Source organism: Ostrea edulis, chromosome 8 (genome assembly GCF_947568905.1).
Source record: "Ostrea edulis chromosome 8, xbOstEdul1.1, whole genome shotgun sequence".
Taxonomy (NCBI): Eukaryota; Metazoa; Mollusca; class Bivalvia; order Ostreida; family Ostreidae; genus Ostrea; species Ostrea edulis.
In genome coordinates this window covers 65,403,243-65,426,985 of record NC_079171.1, presented here as the reverse complement: position 1 = coordinate 65,426,985, position 23,743 = coordinate 65,403,243, and the positions used below count along the sequence as shown (strand labels likewise).

The window sequence follows — 23,743 nt, the reverse complement described above, 5'->3', positions numbered from 1 at the left end:
TGCTTATTTCGTTTACTTTAATAATTTCTACAGCTGACTACATCCTCAATTTTCGTCAACAGTGGTTGAATTATTATAAACATGAAAGCCACATATCTACCTACCTCTCGACGAGGCGTGTTGTTCACTTTTAACTCATAACCAGAAACACTCCTATCGAATGCTTTTGCCTAACCGATACATTATGATTTAGGACATGGGTATCCGTGATTGGTAAATAATGTGGTTTTGGAGCATTTGGATTGCAAAATGACTCATCTTACAGTAGTGATACCGTTTACATAGCAACCAGGATATGGGTCGCGTGGCATGCGCATTCGGTACACTTCCGGGGACCGACAACGTAAATGTACCCATTCCTAGACATGTGTCACTGGTCAATATGGGATGCTTACTCGTCCAAGCATACAATCCTGTCCCTCGTGTTTTCGGGATCCGCGTTTACCCTATCTTATTCATGAATTATGTATAGAAATAGCGATATTGGTTACTGTTCATTTTGACTATTTCTTTTTCTTTGTGTGGACTGCAGCTTAATATCCATACGTATTTGGATGGCGTTTTAAAACTACATTGAGTAGTGATAGTGTATGCATAATTCATTACAAGAGTATACTTGCAGGTGTGTTATGGTCTTTGGGATGTCTGTCGGAATTCTTTTAACCCCCCTCCCGCCTGCAGTACACCTCGGTACCTGTACAGTAGCATACATCACATGCTCTGTCGGACGTCACAGAAATCACAGTCCCACAAAACACTAATAATTGTATCATTAACATCATGTTGAATGTCAAAACGATGGTAAAGTAAAATCTTCGAAGAAATGTCACTTTGAATGGAAAATACAGCGGCTATAGTAAACAAAAACTAATGTGTCGCTATTCTTCTTCCGTCTTGCCTCCCTATCACATACAATTTACAATGTCCTTAAAGCACTGGAAAACAAAATATCAATGTTTAATTCAGATGATTGTTTAAATTGATTTTGAAATTGGATATCAATGATTAGTTCTAGTTCTACCATCACCGGGACAGGATAAGGACAGATATGGTCCTTCGTAATTATAGACATTTGGCAACATTAGGGATATAATTGCAAGCAAAAAAAAACCGTGAATATGAAAGAAAAACGATGCGGATATATTAATTCGAAATAATTACGGTACAAAAAGTTATTTGGTAATTCGTGCCATTGTGGAATAGAAATGATGATCAATGCCGACAGCGACAATTGATAGTGATGTTACAGTAAGAGCAAGATGTAACTACAAGATAAATGCAACCAATTAACAAACAAATTAATCTGTCACCAAAACCACCTACCAAAATATTAATGGGTGAGAATTGTAAAAAGTTGTACTAGTTTGTAAGGCCAATACATGTTTTCTATATTTTTTCCATTTCAAAGACAAGTAAATTAAGGCCCAATCGTATGAAAACAGGAAGCTACGTCAATCCATACTTATAGCGATTTAAAATCATGTTTTAAATTAAATTAGAAGTATAAGATAAATATGATACACGAGTTTTCAAGGATAGTATGCAAGGTGAAGATAACTAACAGTGATCAATCTCATAACTCCTACAAGCAATACAAAGTAGATATATCCAATGAGGGGTCATTTTTAAAACCTACTTATTCATATTTTCTACACAGTATTTCTAACGTTAACGTACTGTGATGATACCGTATGCTATGACACTGTGTTATAAGTCAGAAACAACATAAATCAATTATACAAAGTCAATTGAAATATTTTAAGCAATTTATTCACAATTATTGAAAGAAGATATATCAATATAATAATTACTTATGCGAAATTAGTGCTTAATGTTGGTTTGACGCTGAATTGAAATCCCGCCCGATATTTGTAAACTGTCACAAATCAGCTGTTCCTTTCAAATTCAGTTCAAAACCCCCGTATATTATGATACGGATCCAAATGACTGCTTAGTCGTGTAGTTTTTTAAAACATAGATACAGTGTATTTATACATAAATTCAGATTGCACACACTTCTATTCTACAACTTAAATAAATAAGTGTACGGGAAGTCAAATGGATTGTAATATTCATGATAAATTGACAAAATCGTTCAGAGCATATCACATCTAGAACATAGTCCTACTCACTTTTTTTTAAAATCAAGTATAAATGTATTACAACATAAGTATCCTACTGTTCTTTTCAGGAAACACATTTAAGAAAACTAGAAAAGTAGACAGTCAACAGAAAGGTGAAGATAACGAACATCCATCAATCTCATAACTCCTATAAAGGTGAAGATAACGAACAGCGATCAATCTCATAACTCCTATAAAGGTGAAGATAACGAACATTGATCAATCTCATAACTCCTATAAAGGTAAAGATAACGAACAGTGATCAATCTCATAACTCCTATAAAGGTGAAGATAACGAACAGTGATCAATCTCATAACTCCTATAAAGGTGAAGATAAGGAACAGTGATCAATCTCATAACTCCTATAAAGGTGAAGATAACGAACAGTGATCAATCTCGTAACTCCTATAAAGGTGAAGATAACGGCCATTGATAAATCTCATAATTCTTATAAACAATACAAAATAGAGAATTTGGCAAAAAATTAAAAGAAATGTCCCTCCACCAGTGTTCCATAGTGAGATATAAACTCCCCGTTGAGACCTCATTACATCACCTACGTATATACATCTCGTATGTGACGCAGTACAATATACAGATTGGTATATTGTGAGTCCGTGATTATCCCAGCAAATAACTCTAAAGACGTAGGTCGTAGTTAAAGCTTCAAAATATTGACATTAAGAACATCAATATAAAAGTATGAGTTTTATTTTAAACATAAAATGATCAAACGATCATTAAAAAGTAGGGAAACTCTCTTCAAATTATAGTGTAAAGTAATAAACTTGTTTACGTTCTTGTCTTGAACTATTTACGTTTGACGTTATGTTTTTCGTCATTCTACAGTGATGTTACACAGTATATGCGGCCTAAGAAACATATATCCCACAATGCCTAACTTGGAAGAGTTTGGTTTGTGAGCAAACGAACTATGGCGGAAGTTTGTAGTGAGATAGTAAATGCTGCAGCTAAAGTCTCATTAATTTAGATTTATCATTGGCGCTAATCACCATGTCATTGGGGACATTTCAACGTACCACACCTACACCTAGAGAGATACAGACAATCCTCTTTAAGGTCACAACTGTAAGACTCATGACTCTCATTTGTAAATTTCAAACGCGTGTTGAAGGGGCAAAAACTGTTTGTATACGTCTGAGGCTTGAAACAACGAGCTCCTTCTGGTCAAGAAACCACAGGCCCGCAAACTTTGGAAACCATGAAGTACAGTGTAGTGGTGGACTTTTGTCTGAGAGAGATCAGCTTCAGGCTGGGGAAGGATGTTTTATGAAAATAAGTTTGAAAATCAATCATCATTCAGATTGTCTTAATCCGAATTGACAGGCAATGTTAATGCGACGACATAGGAGTAGTCAAGACTGAGAACATATTGGAAAATAAGCTTTACCTTCACCATTTCATTTAAACATTGAATTGTTCTTTACATATTATGTAAAGAAACATTATGTACATTGCATTGTTTCATCTAAGGATGTTATATATCAATCCCAAGTAGAGTGAAAGATGGACAAAAATCGAATTTATATATCATGTGATTGTTCGCTGGGATGGACATACATTTTAATGTCTATACTATTTCATTGTGATGGAAAGAAACATAATAATCCATTTCATGCCATTATTTTCTGTAGTTGATAAGACTTAACCTTAGCCTCTTTATATTAGACCGGTTTTAGACTCTGACTACGGAAGTAGTAATTTCACTTACACGCATGCTAGAATGTTTTACTAAGTACTGATATTCGACACTCATGTGGAAGCGCAAAACGAGCGATGTTTTATTTTTCTTCTTTTCTTCTTAAATATTCTGTTTACATTTTCCAAGTACATTCACAAAGAAAATACTGTTTCGCCCAGATGTGTTCATCATTTACCCCATGTTTGTTTACATTATAGGAAGTGTGTATGGCGCTGTGAAAACAGATAACGGAGACAGAATTAGGATACACAGGAGATATTGTTTTGATCGTCACGTCAGGCTTTTTCGAACAAAAGGTCTTTGCCAAGCTGTCAGAAAATCTAGTTTCCAGATTTTCTGATGATTGGTCGAATCATGTAACATCAACCACAATTGATTAATATTAAATGACAAATCAATCCTTGGACGAATTTGGCTCCACTTGTTTGGCACGCTGTTTTTGGCTATATTTAGATTTAAAACTTCATAGTTATTTCGGATTTCAAACATTTCGGTTGATCATCACTGGAGATACATTATTTGTCAAAATGCGCATCTGGTGCATCAAAATTTGTACCGTATAAGTTTTACATTATGACCCCTGGGTCGAGGCCTCTGCTGGTGGACTGTTAATACCCGATGGTCTTTACAGCCCAGTAGCTAAGTAATTTGTTACTAGCTTGAAAATACGGATGTATATTTAATTGCTGTTATAAAATTTAGAAATTCATTTCAAAATTAAGGATTATTTCCCTCATGTATATATCTTATCCTTGCACGAATTTGGCACGCTGTTTTTGGCTATATTTAGATTTAAAACTTCATAGTTATTTCGGATTTCAAACATTTCGGTTGAGCATCACTGAAGAGACATTATATGTCGAAATGCGCATCTGGTGCATCAAAATTGGTACCGTATAAATTTTACATTGAAATAGATAAATCAATAGCTACACCATCTAAGGGACGAAACTGCGAATTATTTATTACGTCACGTATAAATTCAGCATGCAAACTTCATGTACCCCCACGGAAGATCAGTATTCACTTTATATTTTGATCTTACCAAACTTGCATCTTAAACAGAGCATCTCATTTAATCTTATTTTTTTATCATTGCGTCACCCTCTCTCTAAAACCTTGATTCAGAACTTTAATTATCTGGGAAAAATATATCCGGAAAAGATCAGAGAGCTACATATCCACCTATTGTGAAAACATTCGATTTACAGCGAACCGAAAAATGAACACGGTTGAGACTCGATATCGCTATATTCTTGCATTGCCGTCTCATAAACCTAGTATCAAAATAATATTAACATATTTTCCTATTATATCTATGTCAAAAATACCTTAAGATATTTATTAAAACCCCAAACAAACTGAAAAATAACAGCTTCAAATGATTTCCTTTGGTTACTTGACAATGTTAGGGAGCTAGTCAATTCGAACCCTGTTGCTATTGACATTTATTTATATAATTTGATACAAGTTATATATTTCTCCTTCATTTATTATAAACACAAATAATGAAGAGAAATAACAAATGTAGTTTATCTAAAGGTAAAACAAGGTCATAGTTATTGGAAATGCTACAAAAACTTAGATTGGTTTTTCATGCTCGTAGGGCGAGGATGGTAACGCGCCAGGCTAATGAAATCCGCGTGGCTGTGAGTTTACAGCCCCTAAAACGTTATATTTCGCTCACAGTGTGCTGCCCCTGCCTTCACTGTGCGCTCTCTATGCGTCCAACCCGCGTTCACCATGCGCTCATTGTGCGCTCACAGTGCGTTGACTGTGTGTTCAAAGTGCGTCCACCGTGCGCTCACATTGCGTTCACCATGTGCCCTCCGTGAATTCAACGTGAGATCACCGTGCGTTCACCGTGCGATATTATTTTCAGAGAGCTCTACAGTTATACAACTATCCCAAACTGAGGCTTTGCATGCTGAATGATGATAAGGGTTAGTGCGAAGTAAGGAATCAATAACCTTTTTGATTTTTGAAGTACAAACAAAATAGAGTGAAATTGAAAGATTGATTTATAATCAAACATCATTTGCATGATGTACTTTGTGACTTCTTATTTGTTTTATAAATCACAGGCATTTTAACATAACACAACATATACATTACAAAAGCTACATATACTCAGATATGTGAACAGCCATTTAGATAAAGGAATAATTTCGCTGTTCAGCGTCATTGCGTTGGATATTTTTGCTAGAATAAACTGACTACAGCTGGAAATTTAAATTGACAGGGTTGTTTGTAATCGTAATTGCAACTGTAGTTAAAAATGTATACCGCCCTATCAACATTAGTTCTTTAAAACGCTTTACAAATGTGAGAGAAAAAATGATATAAAATCGATGTGCGCACACCTGTGAATAAAATATTCATAGTGTCAGACTTAGAATACAAACTTGTCATTATTAATATATAGCGCCTAATGGCATGTACTAATTACCCCGATGTCCTTTAAACAATTTAAAACAACCTTTAGGACTAATTGAATACATAGGAAAGACATTAGTATAACAACAAACTACAGTTCAGATAGCAACGGAAGTTTTTTTTGTGTGTGTGTGTGCGTGCATGTGATAGAGAACCATATGTTTTATTTCAACAATCTAAATATATAGTGCTGGGTTTCGTAAAATGTGTACTTTCTTGCATAGGATCATCCTTCTTTATTTTTGTTTAAAAAGTAAAATACACTTACAGTTCTCGTAAATTCAGCAGACTGGATAATGTTGTCTGTGGTATCTATTTTATTTGATTACAATTTAGCCTCCTATTTTGTTTTAGTTTACCAAATTACAAGTAAAATACACTCACAGAGTTTGTAACTTCACTAGATCGGAGAATGCTGCATTTGGTATCTCTCTTATTTGATTCCTAAGCAGGTACCTGAAAGAGAAAGAAATGTAAACAGTTAATTCCAATGATGTATCTGATACAGCTGAGTAAAGGTGATCTGTATTTTTTATTTGATTCCCATATCGCCTCCTGAAACAGAAAGTCAGTGTACAGTAATGTATCTGATATAACTGAATAAATGTGATATATATTTGTTATTTGATTACCATATCGCCTCCTGAAACAGAAAGAAATGTACACAGTCAGAGTCCAGTAATGTATCTGATATAACTGAATAAATGCGATCATTATGTCTCAAATTGTTTTCGACAACGAATATTACAATTCATAACTACTCCTCTACTTCTACACAAAGTGAGCTTACAACATGATAACGCTGTTTTGCAGGTACTTTCAAGATAGTTATATGATGGTGATTCAGAAAGGCACCATCACATTATTTTGTCTACACATTTATTTTGTCTAGAAATAAACGATACGTAAGTTGTTATCATCTAATACAACAAACACCAATCTTCCCATTTTTTCCCTTTACTACGGTGGTATACAAATCAACATAACAATGTGATCAGTTGTAGTCAAACACCAACACTGCAGTATAATTAATCTGATTTCTGAAGTTGTTTCCTTTTCATTCTTTACTTACAATCTACCTATACGTATCCATAATTCATGGGATGTGATTTTAAGCAAATAGGGTGAATATATCAGCCTTATATTTCATTTTGGGTAACATTGGCTTCCGCTTTTGAATTTAACTGTACATCGTGATATATGACATGGACATGACGTATTTTTCTTCCCATTGTGTTTATTGCTTTGTTCGCTCATTAAAAAAATAACAGACATGAAGCTAAAAACATTGGATAATCTCAACTGTTATAAGGGTATTCGATTCTTATGTTGTGTTGTTTGTGCTTCCGCCATTATTTATAATTTGTTTGCTGAATAGAATGCTAATTTTGTTGTATTACTTATATTTCAGAACACGCCCATCTTTTTTAATATATTTATCTTAAAATCTAGTGGTCAAAGTATTTTCAGGCTACTTACAAACAAGTTGATGATACAGGGGTTTCAACAGTCTCCATTGAAGTCAGCATTTCGCAAATTTTATGGTCGTTATAATGATCTAGTTCGTGAATTCAACCCATCATTGGGTCTAATGCTGTATGTCATGTATCATACCGATTGTTAAGCCGTTATTGGCACACTGATTTTGACTGCAGATAACTCTGCTTACCTGATCAGGATATAGGGGTCACGGCAGGTGTGACCTGTCGACAGGGGATATTTACTCATCCTAGGTACCTGATCCCACCTTTGGTGTGTTCAGGGGTCCGTGATTGCCTAACTACCTATTTGTATTGCTTATAAGAGTTATGAGATTGATCACTGTTCGTTATCTTCACCTTACATAGGAACAAAATATTACGAATCTTCTATAGACGACATGTTCACAAATTGAACGGCATCATTTTGGTGAATATTTTGCATAGTTTAAACTGACTAGAGATTCTGAAAATTTATCTTGACACGAGTGTACTTGTTTTGTGTGTGTGATGAAGGTTCGGATGTTTTATTTTACAAATCTAAATATGTATTGTTGTCTTTTGCAAAATGGGTATTATACAGAGGATTTTCTGATCGTTTATATTTGTTTAAAAAAATACAAGTAAAATACACTTACAGAGTTTGTAAGTTCACCAGACCAGAGAATGCTGTCCCAGATATCTTTGTTATTTGATTGCCATCTAGGTCCCTGAAGTAGAAAGAAATGTATACATCTAATAGCAGTAACTGGAAAAATGCTATACTCTCTTTAAATTATTTTCGACAACGGATGATATGATTCATAATAACTATTTCTATTTCTTAACAAATGAGATTGAAAAGTCGATTACATTATTTTACAGGCACTACCAGTAATAGTCATCATTATAATTTAGAAAGATACAATCACATTATTCGATACGCAAGAAATTGTTCTTCATCTGGACAGTTTTTAAATCAAAGCAGACTACTGACAAACAAACTGACGGTGCAGGAGTTCCAACAATATCATTCAAAATCAGCATTTCGCAAATCGTTTTGTTGTTATGATGATTTAATTTCAAAATACAACCTATCATTGGATCAAATGCTGTCTGACGTGTTTCATACCGATTTTTAAATCGTTCTAGGCACACTGATTGTGATTATGAATAACTCCGTTTACCTGATCAAGATATAGAGCTCACGCCGGGTGTTATCGGTCGACATAGGATGCTAACTCCTCCTATGAACCTGATTCCTGGTATATGTATTGCTAGTGGCTCAGTGGTTATATTTTGTATGCCTTATAGGAGGTATGAGATTGATCACTGTTCGTTATCTTTGCCTTTCATGAGTCAATCAAATCGCGTTTTGATTTGTTTAGAAATGAATAAATAAAGTAGACATTAACGACAAACTGTATGACAAACGGGATTATTTCAGCTTCTTCATCGTCAACTGCCCATATCTGTGCAGTAATATTCCATTATCACCTCCATATGGTGTTTATATATATCAACTAATTCGATATCCAAGAGCTTGTTCTGCGTTTAGTCGGTTTTTAAATTGAGCTAAGATACTGACAAACAAGTTGATGGTACAGGGGTTTCAACAGTATCGATTGAAATCAGCATTTTGCAAATTCTATGGTAGTTATAACGATCTAGTTTGTCAATACAACATATCATTTGGTCAAATGCTGTTTGACGTGTTTCATACCGATTGTTAAGCCGTTCTTGGCACACTGATTTTGACTGCGGACCTGATCCCACCTCTGATCTGTGTTTGCCAAACTATCTATCTTGTATTGCTTGTAGGAGTTATGAGATTGATACACACGATATCTACATGCTCCATCTGTCAAGCAGTTGACGACTTGGTCATACGACCACAGAATTTGCGATAGGATTACTTGAAGGAACACTTTTAAAACCTCTTTAACACCAACATATTTGTCGATAGCCTGCCTACTTGTAACTAGTCGTCAAAAAAGTATTATCATTTTTTTTTTATTCAGTTCAGTAACCCTTCAATGAACTGAATGATTGGAACATTCAGTCAGTTTTCAGTGATCATTCATTCACTGTCAACATTTCATTCAGTCATCATTTACCGACCAATCGTCCACATTTAGGGTATCTTTTACTCACACTTGATTAAGTTTTAAGTCAGCTTTCAGTAGTCAATAACCTAGTTTTAATTAGTATTCACTCAACTTCCAGCTACCATGTATTCAGATTAAGTGAATTTGCAGTTATACAATAATGCTTTAGTTTGTCATTGTTATATGTCAGTCAGCTGATAGTGAACATTTAATGACCTTTCAGTTATTATTCAATATAAATTCCTTAGTTTTTTTTAATTAATTTGTCGAAGATACAATAAATTGTATTAAAGATTGATGTGGATTCATGTAAGAAATTTAGTCATCAATGTATACGTTTGATTTATGTAGTACGACAGTCTCCCTCTACTCTTGTGAGCATGTTCCTTTATACTTTATCCTTGTTATAAAAGTGCACCATAAGTACCCAACACGTTTGACAGCATTTGACCTAATAGCATGTCTGTGTGGCTAGTCGGATCGTTGAAACGACCATATTTGTGAAATGCTGACTTTAAACAAAAATTGTTGAAATCACTGACACATGACGGTATTTTCAGTGACCTTCCTTGATTAAAACTGTTTATAAATCAAAAGGAGCCTACATAAGATCAAAGGCTAACTGGATAAAGTATGGAACAAGTGTTCATCTTATTTTAAATCTTGAATAAAAGCATTGGGACAATAATGTAATTGGGGAAAAATGTAGAGGGTAATACCACATAATATACCAATAACGAAATATTGGGTCAGCTATGAAATCCGAGCATTACGAACAATGATCAATCTCATAACTCATATAAGCAATACAAATTCAGAAAGAGATAAACAAATAAACAACATGTAGATGATTCCATCAGCCCCTTAAAAGATGTGCAATCAGTAAAAGAAGTAATTAGCACAGTAAAACAATTATCTGGATTTGCAGGTCCAAAGCTTAATCTAAAGAAATCAGAATACATATAGCTAGGTCTTTACAAAACACATGTGAACAGGTTGGAAATATAATTACAACAAATAATTCAGTTAAAACATTTGGTATAATTATAGGACATAACTAAATACCGTGTCCAAAAAAATCGGATAGGAACAATTTATCAAATTATTAGCATACTCGACAACTGGGGAACAAGAAATTTAACAATTTTTGGCAAACAAGAAATAATCAATAATCTCATTATTTCTAAATTACAATGCAATGCGTAGGTGATTCTCAATCCGCCTGATGAACAATTTAAGCAACTGAACAGTAAGATATTTAATTTTATATGCAATACCGGGGAAAGAATCAAACAAAATACACTTATTGGGAAAAAAATGAAAGGTGGAATTGATATTATTGATGTTGAATCGAAGTTTTTCTCATTAAAAGCGTCTTGTATTGCACGTCTGCTAGGTACTAAATCCAGTCTCTTGAAATATATTGAACATAATTTTCAAACAGAAAATATATCGTTGAGATATATAATTAAAACAAACTTAAGAACTGTGAAATAATATAAAGATATTACATTTCTGACGTTGTTCTATAAAGAAGTACTTTGCGCTTTTAACAAAACCATAATGTTTAAAGATATCTCTATGTCTACTTCAGACGAATCCTTATCTTTACCAATGTAGAAAAATAAAATATTTCAGTTCAAAAATCATCAATTTATTTTCCTAATTGTGTCAAGTCAGGACTTCTAAACACCTAAAGACGTATATGATAATAATGGTGTATTTAGAGGTTTAAAATATTTTCAAGATTTAATCTCTTATAGAATTTTTTTTATTTGTGAATACTATATTTAAAAAAACAATGTCCAACCGTTGTACCGGTATATTTGACTCGAAAAAACTCCCTATATTAATATTAAATACAACCGGTCGACAGGGGATGCTTACTCCTCCTTCGCACCTTTGAATGCAAGGTGAAGATAACGAACAGTGATCAATCTCATAACGATTGTTCTGCAATGTATACATGTATCGATATGTATTTAAAGCCCGTTTCACTGAAATATATCATTTTTCACTGTTACAAGAGGTTTCATTTATTCTATAATTAATTTTATATTTATAAATCTTCAGTGCAATGAAAGAAAAAAAAATTAAGGGCCTCTGATAGATCTGTTTCATTATAAAAGCCTATGTCGATATGTTTCTAAGAAATGTCAATATCTAGTACATTGCTAATCCTTTTCCATATCCTTTTTGACGTTCTGTAGGCATACATAAGATGGTCTACGTTTTCAATTTCACCACAGTTTTTACAATATTTTTGAATATTTGGATATAATTTGCTAATATTGAAATTATTATTCAAAAGTTTATGTAACGATTGATAGTTAAGTTTTAATATGTGTTTATCTGAAAATGTTTCTACTTTGAAGAGTCTTCCATAAATATTTTGGAATGTAAAACTTTTCCGTCTAAAAGGTTGCTGTGATTGGCGTAATAAATTTGTTATTTACTAATATGTTATATAAGAGAGATGATTTAAGATTCAATATATTAACAAAGTTATTTCCCTTAGATAACATATGCATGAAAGGTGAAGGTAACGAACAGTGATCAATCTCATAACTCCAACAAGCAATACAAAATATATAGTTGGGCAAACACGGACCCCTGGACACACCAGAGGTGGGATCAGGTGCCTAGGAGGAGTAAGCCGCAGTAGTGTTGATGAATGATTTATATATTTGTTAATATTGCATTAAATAAAAGAAAAAAAACCCTGATTATACGTCGATAAAGCTACACAGTTAGGCAACTGGTCCATGTTTGTTAACTTCATAATTCATAAATGAACACTTTATACAGGTGATTATGGGATGTTGCTGCATACATATTTGAAGTTCACAATGGAGAAACATTTTCCCTGTTTGTCATAATCATGAGTGACATTTTAATTGCCATCAACAATTATATTAATTGAAATATTTAACAGTGACCCAGAAGTGGAGATCACTGGGATTTATATAATGGAAATATAAATGAAAATAACTAGTGTTTATAAATAAAACTTCGTCGGTATGTCTAAATGTCAAGATTACGACCACGATAACATGTGCTTTCCATGTACGAGTTAATCAATTGAATATTTTTGTCTTCAGAATATCATCGTAATAAAGGAGCACGATTCACACCGTGGGAAATACAAGAACATGGTGAAAGTCCTGATTACCAAATACTACGAATATATTGCCTATGAGAGACTACAACTTCTTTTTGTATGTCAATACCAGAGTACGCGTGCATACAATCAAAGTGGTTTTGGACAAAGTTATTTTTGAATGGCTGGTCACTTGATGCATTTATTTCATTTTGTTATTTATTTTTTAAGAAGCAACTGTTCATGATGACAAACAAATATAGTCATTAAGTGTCCACGGGGCCTTGAACAGTGGTACGATTTGATGTTGTTATCTAGAAATTATGTTTGTGATTTATAATTCACAAAAAGTTCTTCAGAATATTTTAGGATCCACACCTGATTTAATCTACCTTTGTTGTATGCTGTAGCACAACATGATTCAATTTACTCTATCACCGCTCCTAATAGTTTCGCGAGGAGCAAAGATAAGGGTTTTATCAAACACTCACTGGATCCAACAATGTACTTTTGTAAAATTTTGTGAAGTTTGCGAGCAAAGCATAGGTATGATACCTATATTGTTTCGATTCGTTGCATTCTTTTGGTTATGAAATATATGTAAAACTGAATAATGGTTTGAAAGAAACTGCTTTTTTGAAAGGGGAAGGGAGGCGTAAATACAAGGTGAAGATAACGAACAGTTATCAATCTCATAACTCCTACAAGCACAACAATATAGACAGTTGGGCAAACACGGAAAATGTGAAATTAATGGCAAGTTAGTTTAAAATCCAGTTGTAATGACGAGTCGTATATACAAACACAATTTTGGCGGGTTTTTATTTCAGCTGAAACTAAAACATATTCCTCATTGAATCTATGTGATTTTTACCACTTCTAATTTACTAAACACAGATGCATATATATATATATATATATATATATATATATATATATAACGAACAGTGATCAATCTCATAACTCCTATAAGCAATACTAAATATATAATTGGGCAAACGCGGACCCCTGGACACACCAGATAAACCAGAGGTGGGTTCAGGTGCCTAGGAGCACCAATCAATATATGGCACCAACTTTTGATTTCCTTTGTCTAAAATGTGATTTAAATATTCCTTTGATACGTTTTATCAACTTATTTTAGTTCGACATAAGTGCTTCCCTTTCATATTTAGCCCATAATCTGAGCACGCGTTTTGATCGAATACCTAATAGGGATGCAATGGTTTTCCAATTGAAAGACCGATGTATTTTTTTTTATTGATGGCCTATCAAAATAAGTTATTATATGTCTTTATTCGAAATAATATCAGCATAACTAATTATGACATACCCTATAGTTGAAAGAATACGAAAATCAAAGTATGTAGGTGGTTTATGTATGTATAGGTCTATATCTATACTTCATAAAGTTGGTTTGTAATTAAAATGTCTGTATACAATAGTGGAAATATATTTGGAAATGCAGGGACATTTCAAACTCTGCTGAAATGCAATATTGAAAATTTCGATTAGAGGTTTGTGTGATGAAAACAAAGTTTAAAAACTGATAGAAATATAGGAAACTTATATCGAATATTAATTTTCCTATCTTCATTCCTCAAGGTTTATCTTTCTATTACAAAGTCAAAATACGATGCCACACTATTTTATTATTTATATATTTACATAGATAGGTGATCTCACCCAGGGATCCGTGTTTGCCGAACTCTCTATTTTGTATTGCTTACAGGAAATATGGGATATATCACGGGTTCGTTATAGGAGACCAGATATCTACGAGGAGTAAGCATTCCCTGTCAACCGATCACACTCACCTTGAGCCCTATATCTTGATCATATAAAGGAAATTATCTGTAGTCAAAATCAGTGTGCGAAGAACGGCGTAACAGTCGATATGAAATAAGTCAGACATCATTTGACTCAATCATAGATTGTATTTGCAATCTAGATTGTTATGACGACCAGATATGTCGCATATCATTTAGAACATGTTGGAGAAAGGGTGGACAAAAATAGTAGTAGGTAGTATGCATAATGTCATTGATAGGAAAATCCACAGACTACTAATACATAAAACAACAACTGAACATATCATTTAGCAAACACGGTTGGTCAGGGGTGACTTATTGTCAAGCCATGTTAAGAAATCGGGTAAATTATGTTTACGCAACTAGGTTAAGGGTTTCCATAGTAAAATGCACAATAGTCATGGGGTGAAATTGCACCTCAAATTCACAGGTATCGTTAGACGTGCTACCGTTTAACACCGAAACGATACTACACATATGTTGACTGTGCCTGTGCTACCGTAAATTCCTGTCATAGTAATTTACCGTGACTTCATTTGAATATCACGTAACACTTTATTTTTGGAAATCAGCAAGAGGCCCTACTTGTAAACAAAAGTTCAAGTTCATACGGGTAACCAGCTGATTTTTTTATTGATATACTCAGTAAAAAATAAAATTCCTTAACGTGAAAAGTGTTTGGAAGAAATGCATACTCAAACTAAACATGCTATAATTTCACAACATATCAACAGTCATCAGCAAATTACCGGGATTGTCCACATTTTTAAATAATCATACCGTTAATATACAAGACAGAAACTGTTCGCCGCACTTTTCAAACGCATAAAGATATCTAGATTATTTATCAGAAATATTAATATTGTTTTTTTTATAGCAGATGGACCTGAACTGTGCCACTGTGTCTGCAGTATGAGATTATTTATGTACATGATGAAATTTTTAAACGCATCAGTCATTCAGATTGGGGGCGATTTCAAGGTCACACTATAATATGAAGATCACCTTCGTGCATCCTATACATTAAAAATGGAAAATTATTTGATATCATGAAGGGATAATATAAATCATCATTTGACAAGATATCATTTGTCGAAATGCGCATCTGGTGCATGACAATTGGTACCGTATAAGTTTTACAATATGTTTTCACGTATACAGCTTATTACTTGATAACAGTAGTACATAACGACAAAATATTATGACACTTCCCCCGCGATACCACTATCAGAATATATACGATGTGACGTATTTTTACATTGTGACGGCATATGGTGCAAAGTGCACAGAGGTACATTTATAACAGCACTGCGATTTTTCTCGGATACCCTTAACTGAGCTGCGTACTAATCTGACTGGTTTCACTGGGTATTTTATTATTAACAAGAGAATAAGTGAAAGGAATCTGTGAACAGATGTAAACCGCGTGATGACACAGTATGTAATCTTAGTTGTAGTAAATAAGTCGCAGTCGGAAGTGATGTTTACGACAAAAACTCGTTGTTAATTAATGTCAAAAAGTGTGTACACTTTTGTCTGGTATAGATAACAGTATATGAAAGGTAAAATTGAACTCATTTTAATTCAACACATTTTACTTCTATTTAATGCAAGGGAATGTTGAGGAAATTAATATATTACGTCTTACAGCTGTTTTTCTATTTAAATACGGACTTTTGTCCTCATAGAAAGATATCTCAAATGAACAGAAGAAAACGTAAGCAAACAAAGCAGATTGATGAAATAGAAAGAAATCAAATGGTCAAGGTCATCGTATTCTTAATCGACTGAAGATTGTCCGTGCCGGGTATAATCTAAAGATTCCGAAAATATCATGTTTTGAAATAAAAACATCAATTATGAGACTATGTTTATGATGAAATACGTTTCAGTTCAAACGTAAAATTTGTCAATAGATTTATTGATAGTTTGTCAGGGTTAGTGAATGTAAGGCCAGGTCTAGGAGAAATAGTTTAATTCGATTGGTTTCGTGCCCAAAGAGTAAATGTCAAACCTTGTAAGAATGTCTTTATTTTAAATTCCTACAAGTCAGTAACATATGAACGTTAAGTTGTTGAGACAACTGCTACATATATTGTGGGTTCTGAAATGTCTGACGATAGGATAACATACAGAGAAATAAAACGGTCAGTTTGTGATTGATACATCACTAGCTTCTTGGATTAAACAAGTTACTTGAACCTTTCATTCCGTGTATACTCATGTTGAAATAATCTACAAGTTTCTTTTGTGAACGTGAACTTTGATATTCTATTTTACTTTCATATTTCATACACGTTAACACTGAGGTACAGACTTTGGGTGAAATGCTGATTGATGTGTTGCATACAAATTGTTTAACCGTTCTTTACATACTAATTTTGACAAGGAATTAGCCCGTTTCCTATTTGAGATATATATTTCAAGTGAACGAATTTACGTTGCCGTTTCCCATCAAAAAAAGTGCTAAAACAGTACGTCGAAAGACGTTTTTATTTGAAAAAGAAACGTTTCGGACCCCAAATTTGAATTCTTTGACACTTTTTTCATGTTCAGAATAGCATTTAACTGGAATTTTAAATACGATCTTTAAACAATGATACACAATTTATCAAAATATCATCCGTTTTAAATTCCGCAAGCTCAGATTCTGCACAAAGTGAATGTTTACGACTTTCATAGTTCAGCATGTGTTCAATGTAAACAAGTATGCAAAGGAAATTTAAAGGTATTGTGAAAATAAGTTATTCTTTGGACAGTATAATTAATTCTTTGATACGAGTTTGTCTTATTCTGAATACTCGAGGCTGTATTTGCACGGCTACCCATGTCCTAAATCATAATGTATCGGTTATGTAAGAGAATTCTTTTGGAGTGATTCCGGTTATGAAACAGATGGAGGCTTAATTTTGAATAGTCATCACGACTCTCGATTGTCAAGGTCAATAACGACTTTTTCCCTTAAGTATAACGAATCTATTAAATCATAACGTATCCCGTAAAGCGTTACCTGACCCGTTTGGATTGGAACTTTGGCAAAATACAAACACCAACATAAAGAATAGTAGATTACTTTAATTTCAACATGCAAAAACCGCTCCTAGAGTGGTCAAAATAGTTCTACTGCTTAGGTGATTGAGCCGATATTGACCTTGACAATCGAGAGTCGTGAAAGTATTAAAAATTCAACCTTTTTATCTCGGAAAATCAGCTCGTGTTGTCATGCCGTTTCAAAGATGAATAATTGTGGTTATTTCGTGTACTTTAATCATTTCTACAGTTGACTACATCACCAATTTTCGTCAACAGTTGTTAAATTATTATAAACATGAAAACTGCAGATCTACCTGCCTCTCGACGCGGCGTGTTGTTCATAACCGGAAAGACACCTAGCTAATGCTTTTGGATAACCGATATATTATGATTTAGGACATGGATATCCGTGATTGGTAAATATTTTGGTTTTGGAGCATTTGGATTACAAAAGGACTCATCTTACAGTAGTGATACTGTTTGCATAGCAACCAGGATATGGGTCGCGTGATATGTGCATTTCGTATACTTCCGGGGACCGAAAACGTAAATGTACCCATTCCTAGCCATGTGACACTGGTCAATATGGAATGCTTACTCTTCCAAGCATGCGATCCTGTCCTTATTGTTTTCGGGATCCATGTTTACCCTATCTTATTCTTGAATTATTTATAGAAATAACGATATTGGTTACTGTTCACTTTCACTATTTATTTTCTTTGTGTGGACTGCAACTTAATATCCATCCGTATTTGGAGGCGTTTTAAAACTGCATTGCGTAGTGACGATGTATGTATAATTCATTACAAGAGTGTTGCTCATTATGTATGTAGAATAAAGGTACTTACAGCTCTGTTGTATTCTTTGGGATGTCCGTCGGAATTTCTTTCAACGACTGCGACATACAGTCTACCTTTGTATCCCTACATCTACATACATCACACGCTCTGTCGGACGTCACAGAGATTACAGAGCCAAAAAACACTAATACTGGTATCATTAACATCGTGTTGAATGTCAAGACGATGATAAAGTAAAACCTCAGAAAAAATCTCACTTTGAATGACAAATACAGCGGCTATAGTGAACAAAAACTAATGTGTCGCTATTCTTCTTCCGTCTTGTCTTCTTATGACATAAAATCCACAATGTCATTAAAGCATTGGAAAACGAAATAGCAATGTTTAATTCAGATAAATGTTTTATTTGATTTTGAAATTGGATATCAATGATTAGTTCTAGTTCGTACCATCACCGGGACAGAATAAGGAAAGATATTTTCCTTCGTAATTATAGAAATTTTGCAATATTAGGGATACCACTGCAAGAAAACGTGAATGTGAAAGAAAAATGATGCGGATATATTAATTCGAAGTGATTACGGTACAGAAAAGTTATTTAGTACTTCGTACCATTGTGGAATGGAAATGATGATGAATTTCGACAGCGACAACTAATAGTGATGTTACTGTAAGAGCAAAATTTAATTACAAGATAAATGCAACGAATTAACAAATATATTAATCTGTCACTAAAATCACCTACAACATTTATAATGGGTGAGAATTGTAAAAGTTGTGCTAGATTTCAAGGCCAATACATTTTTTCTATTTTTTTTCCATTTCAAAGAAAAGTAAATTAAAGCCCAATCGTAAGACCACGCTATGAAAACAGGGAGCTACATACATCCATATTTATAGCTATTTCAAATCATGTTTTAAATTAAATTAAAACGACGGGTGTGACTGGTCAACAGGGGATGCTTACTCCTCCTGGGCACCTGGTCCCACCTTTGGTGTGTCCAGTGGTCCGTGTTTGCCCAACTATCTATTTTGTGTTGCTTGTGGGAGTTGTGAGATTGATCACTGTTCGCTATCTTCGCCTTGCATAAGATAAATATGATACATGAGTTTTCAAGGTTAGCATATCATTTTGTTTTTTTATGAATTCCTTTTCAAGGTAAAAAAAAAATAAGGTCGCGACATTGATATCAAAACATTAAAGAGCGGGAGTTCTATTAACCTGTACTTATGATTATTTCTAGGAATGTTTGAACATCATTTAGACTTTTGCAAAATTATGAGCATTGCTTGACTTTCCAAATCTATAAATTATGCTTTGATTTGAAGTTTAGTTATATTCTGACATAATGATATGGGTGCTCAGTAAGTTACTTAATGTAAGTCTGGTTTAGAGAGAGAAAGAGAAATCTAATGAGATATGTCTTTGTGTTGCTTTCATTAATGTTATTTCACAGACGAGTAACACGTTCTACGGTTCATTTCTTATCAGTGTGCTGTAATTTATTTGACCTTGACTTCAATAATAAGCACCGCCGAACACAACATTACTCTTCATTGCACTTCCACTGGATGTTCAAGTAGGTAAAGTGTGGCCTCGGTGAATTTTCAAACGTAATCTATATGGCAATCATGCTGAAGAAATTTATCCATACGAACACCTAACAGTTATTTTTATTTTTAACGAAAACATATTATATTTTTTCGTCATAGGAATCTGTGTTATATATTGGTTTGTCTAACGTAGGGTTCTTTTGTTGTGTATATATGATTATGTAGTTTGGTTTTTTGGAGCTCTGAATCGTTTTCTTCTGTAGATAATGTCGGGATTTAAAGTTATGTCGATGTTAAGGACATTGATGTAAGATAAATGCAGAGTTTCTTCGTCTTTCGACATATAAATATTAGAAAAATTAACACATACAAAGGGTATATACAGGTTGAGAGCGATCCAAAAATAAGTCTTTGTGGTATCCCTGTTGTGATTGATGTGATGTTAGAAGAACATGCGCAAACTTTACACTTCGGGATCTGGCATTTAGATAAGACTGAAACAATTGTATTCTGTGTGAATTAAAAACCCTACTATTCTTCTTAGTAGGATACCATTACTGAGTAAATCAAATGTAATACTGAAGTCAGAACGTTATGACAATGATACCCCACTTGTTATATACATTTCACCTGCTGCCAGTAACTTTGGTTAATACTGTTTGACAAGAGTGGAATTCTCTAAACCCAGATTCTGAGCGTGTAATAAAACAAATGCCCCAATTAATTCAAGTACTTGATTACCGTAATAAAATTGATTCTAGTCGTAGTTACTTCGGTCATTTAATCTTTCTATCTGTGTATATGGATGACTAGTTTGTATCAGATATGTAGGAAAATGTAATTAGTTATGTTAGCATCACTAAGATAGGTTACGGGTTCAGAAATTTATTTCGCACTAGAATATAATAGCCATGATACAATATCATGTACATCAGTTTTTTTATTCATGTCAAGTGCGCACAATATAGTTGAATCTTCGTTTTGGCAAATAGCACATATTCTAACACTTTTTTTTTCTTCACCTAGATTAGGCCTGCTTAATTGTTCTAACCAATGAGGACCAAAGCCAAGGGAGGGTGAATATAATGGACTGTGATCAATCCGATAACTCCTATAAGCAATATAAAATAGAAAATTAATCAATCACGGAACCCATGATATATAAGACGCAAGGTTTGTAGGAGGAGTAAGTATCCCGTGTCAATCGGTAATTTGTGTCATGAGACGAATTCATTGTTCTGCGTATGACCAGTTTTAAAGATCCAGACAGACTACTGGAAAACACATTAATGGCGTAGTGGTCTCAACAGTCTAGTTTGGAGTTAGTATTTCGCTAATTATATGGTCGTCATAACGATCTAATTTACCAGTACAACGTAGCAATGGGTCAAATGCTATCTGGTGAGTTTACTACCAATAATTTTGCTGTTCTTTGAACACTGATTTTCACTCCATTTAACTCCGTTTAGTTGACAAAAATATAGGGCTCCTGACGGGTGTGACGGGTGGACAGGGGATGCTTACTCCTAGGCATGTCATCTTATTAATGCTGTCTAACGTGTTTCATACCGATTGTTAAGCCGTTCTTGGCACACTGATTTGACTGCGTATAACTCCGTTTACCTGATCAGGATATGGGGCTCACGGCGGGTGTAACCGGTCAACAGGGGATGCTTACTCCTCCTAGGCACCTGATCCCACATCTGGTGTGTCCAGGGGTCCGTGTTTGCCCAACTATCTATTTGTATTGCTTGTAGGAGTTATGAGATTGATCACTGTTCGTTATCTTCACCTTGCATTTATGGTATATCCAGGTTCTCTGTTTGCTGAACTTTCTCTTTTATTACTTTTAGGAGTTATGAGACGAGTCACTGTTCGTTATCTTCACCTTTCATGACTTAAATTAAAATGTTCCTTATTGGAGCTCTTTTGATAGCCCAAATCCAAAGTTTACTTGTAACCATCGACCTGTTGTGCCAATGTCTTTTGTTTGTTTTTCATACCCTAAGTTGAACGCTTCGCAAGTGGATGTCTATGGATCTTAATTTCTAGAAATACATATATGTGTAGTTTTTCAGAACATGTACAATATTGATTAATGTTTCATTTGACATTTTTGCGATGTGGTGTGTCCAGGGGTCCGCGTTTGCCCAACTATCTATTTTGTATTGCTTATAGAAGTTATGAGATTGATAACTGTTCGTTATCTTCACCTTTCGTACACAATGATCACATTGAATTCTGTAAATATCTCTTGGAGATAAATATTATTTTTGTATACTAAGAGAGATGATTTTGGTATGTTCGGCATATCTTTCCTTGTCAAGATTTTAATATGAATAAAACTTTTTCCTTGTGACCAGGTACCCCACATTACCAACAGTTTACTTTGAAAACATATCTACAATCCTGAGATAAATTACCCTTTTCTCCAGAATAGTAACGACATGTAGACATCGTGGACGCGGGGGAATCGTGCATATGGCGCTGTTGGAGAATTTAAAATAATGCATTTTTTCACCTTCTTGTTTTGAACTATTTACGTTTGACTTTATGTTTTTTGTCATTCTACAGTTACGTCACACAGTATACGCGGCCTAAGGAATTTCTATCCCACAATGCCTAACTGGAAGAGTTTGGTTTGTGAGCAAACGAACTTTGGTGGAAGTTTGTAGTGAGATCGTAAATGTTGCAGTTAAAGTGTCATTAATTTCGATTTATCATTGGCGCTAATCACCTTGTCATTGGGAACATTTCAACGTACAACACCTACACCTAGAGCGATACAGAAAATCCCTTTTAAGGTCTCAACTGTAAGACTCATGACTCTCATTTGTGAATGTCGAACGCGTGATGAAGTGGCAAAAAAATATATGTATACGTCTGAGGCTTAAAACAACGAACTCTTTCTGGTCACGAAACCACTAGCCCGCCACCTGTGGAAATCTTGAAGTGCAGTGTAGTGGTGGACTTCTGTCTGAGAGATATCAGCTTCTGTCTGGGGAAGAATGTTTTATGTAAATACGTTTGAAAATCAAGCATCATTCAGATTTTTTTAAAATTCGAATTGGCACGCAATGTTGACACGACGACATAAGAGTGGTCAAGACTGAGAACATATTGGAAAATAAGCTTTACCTTCACTATTTCATTTAAACGTTGAATTGTTCTTTACATAATGTAAAGGAACATGATGTACATTGGATTGTTTCATCTAAGGGTGTTATATATTAGTCACAAGTAGAGTGAAAGATGGATAAAAACTCAAATTTTTACATCATTTGATTCTTTGCTTTGATGAACAGAAACTTTAATGTATATACCACTCCATTGTGATGGAAATAAACTTAATTATCCATGTCATGCCATTATTCTCTGTAGTTGATAAGACTTAAACCTAGCCCATTTATAGTAGACCGGCTTTAGACTCTGACTACTGAAGTAGTAATTTCACTTACACAAATGCTAGTTTTTTTGTTTACTAACTACTGATATTCGAGAATCATGTGGAAGCGCAAAAACGAGATATGTTTTTTTCTTCTTCTTTTGTTCTTAAAGTTTTTGCTTACATGTTTCAAGTACTTTTATAAAGAAACT

At 34.1% G+C, this 23,743-nt stretch overlaps 1 protein-coding gene across 1 annotated transcript in view; it reads right to left on the bottom strand.

Moving 5' to 3' along the window:
• LOC130049768 (leucine-rich repeat-containing protein 3B-like) overlaps positions 1–18,859 on the bottom strand; it is a 314,543-nt gene extending 295,684 nt beyond the window's left edge. The window contains exon 1 of the mRNA XM_056147761.1: positions 18,641–18,859. Coding sequence (XP_056003736.1) covers positions 18,641–18,798 — 158 coding nt within the window. The 5' untranslated portion in view covers positions 18,799–18,859. The remainder of the gene's footprint in view (positions 1–18,640) is intronic.
• Between the last annotated feature and the right edge of the window lie 4,884 nt (positions 18,860–23,743).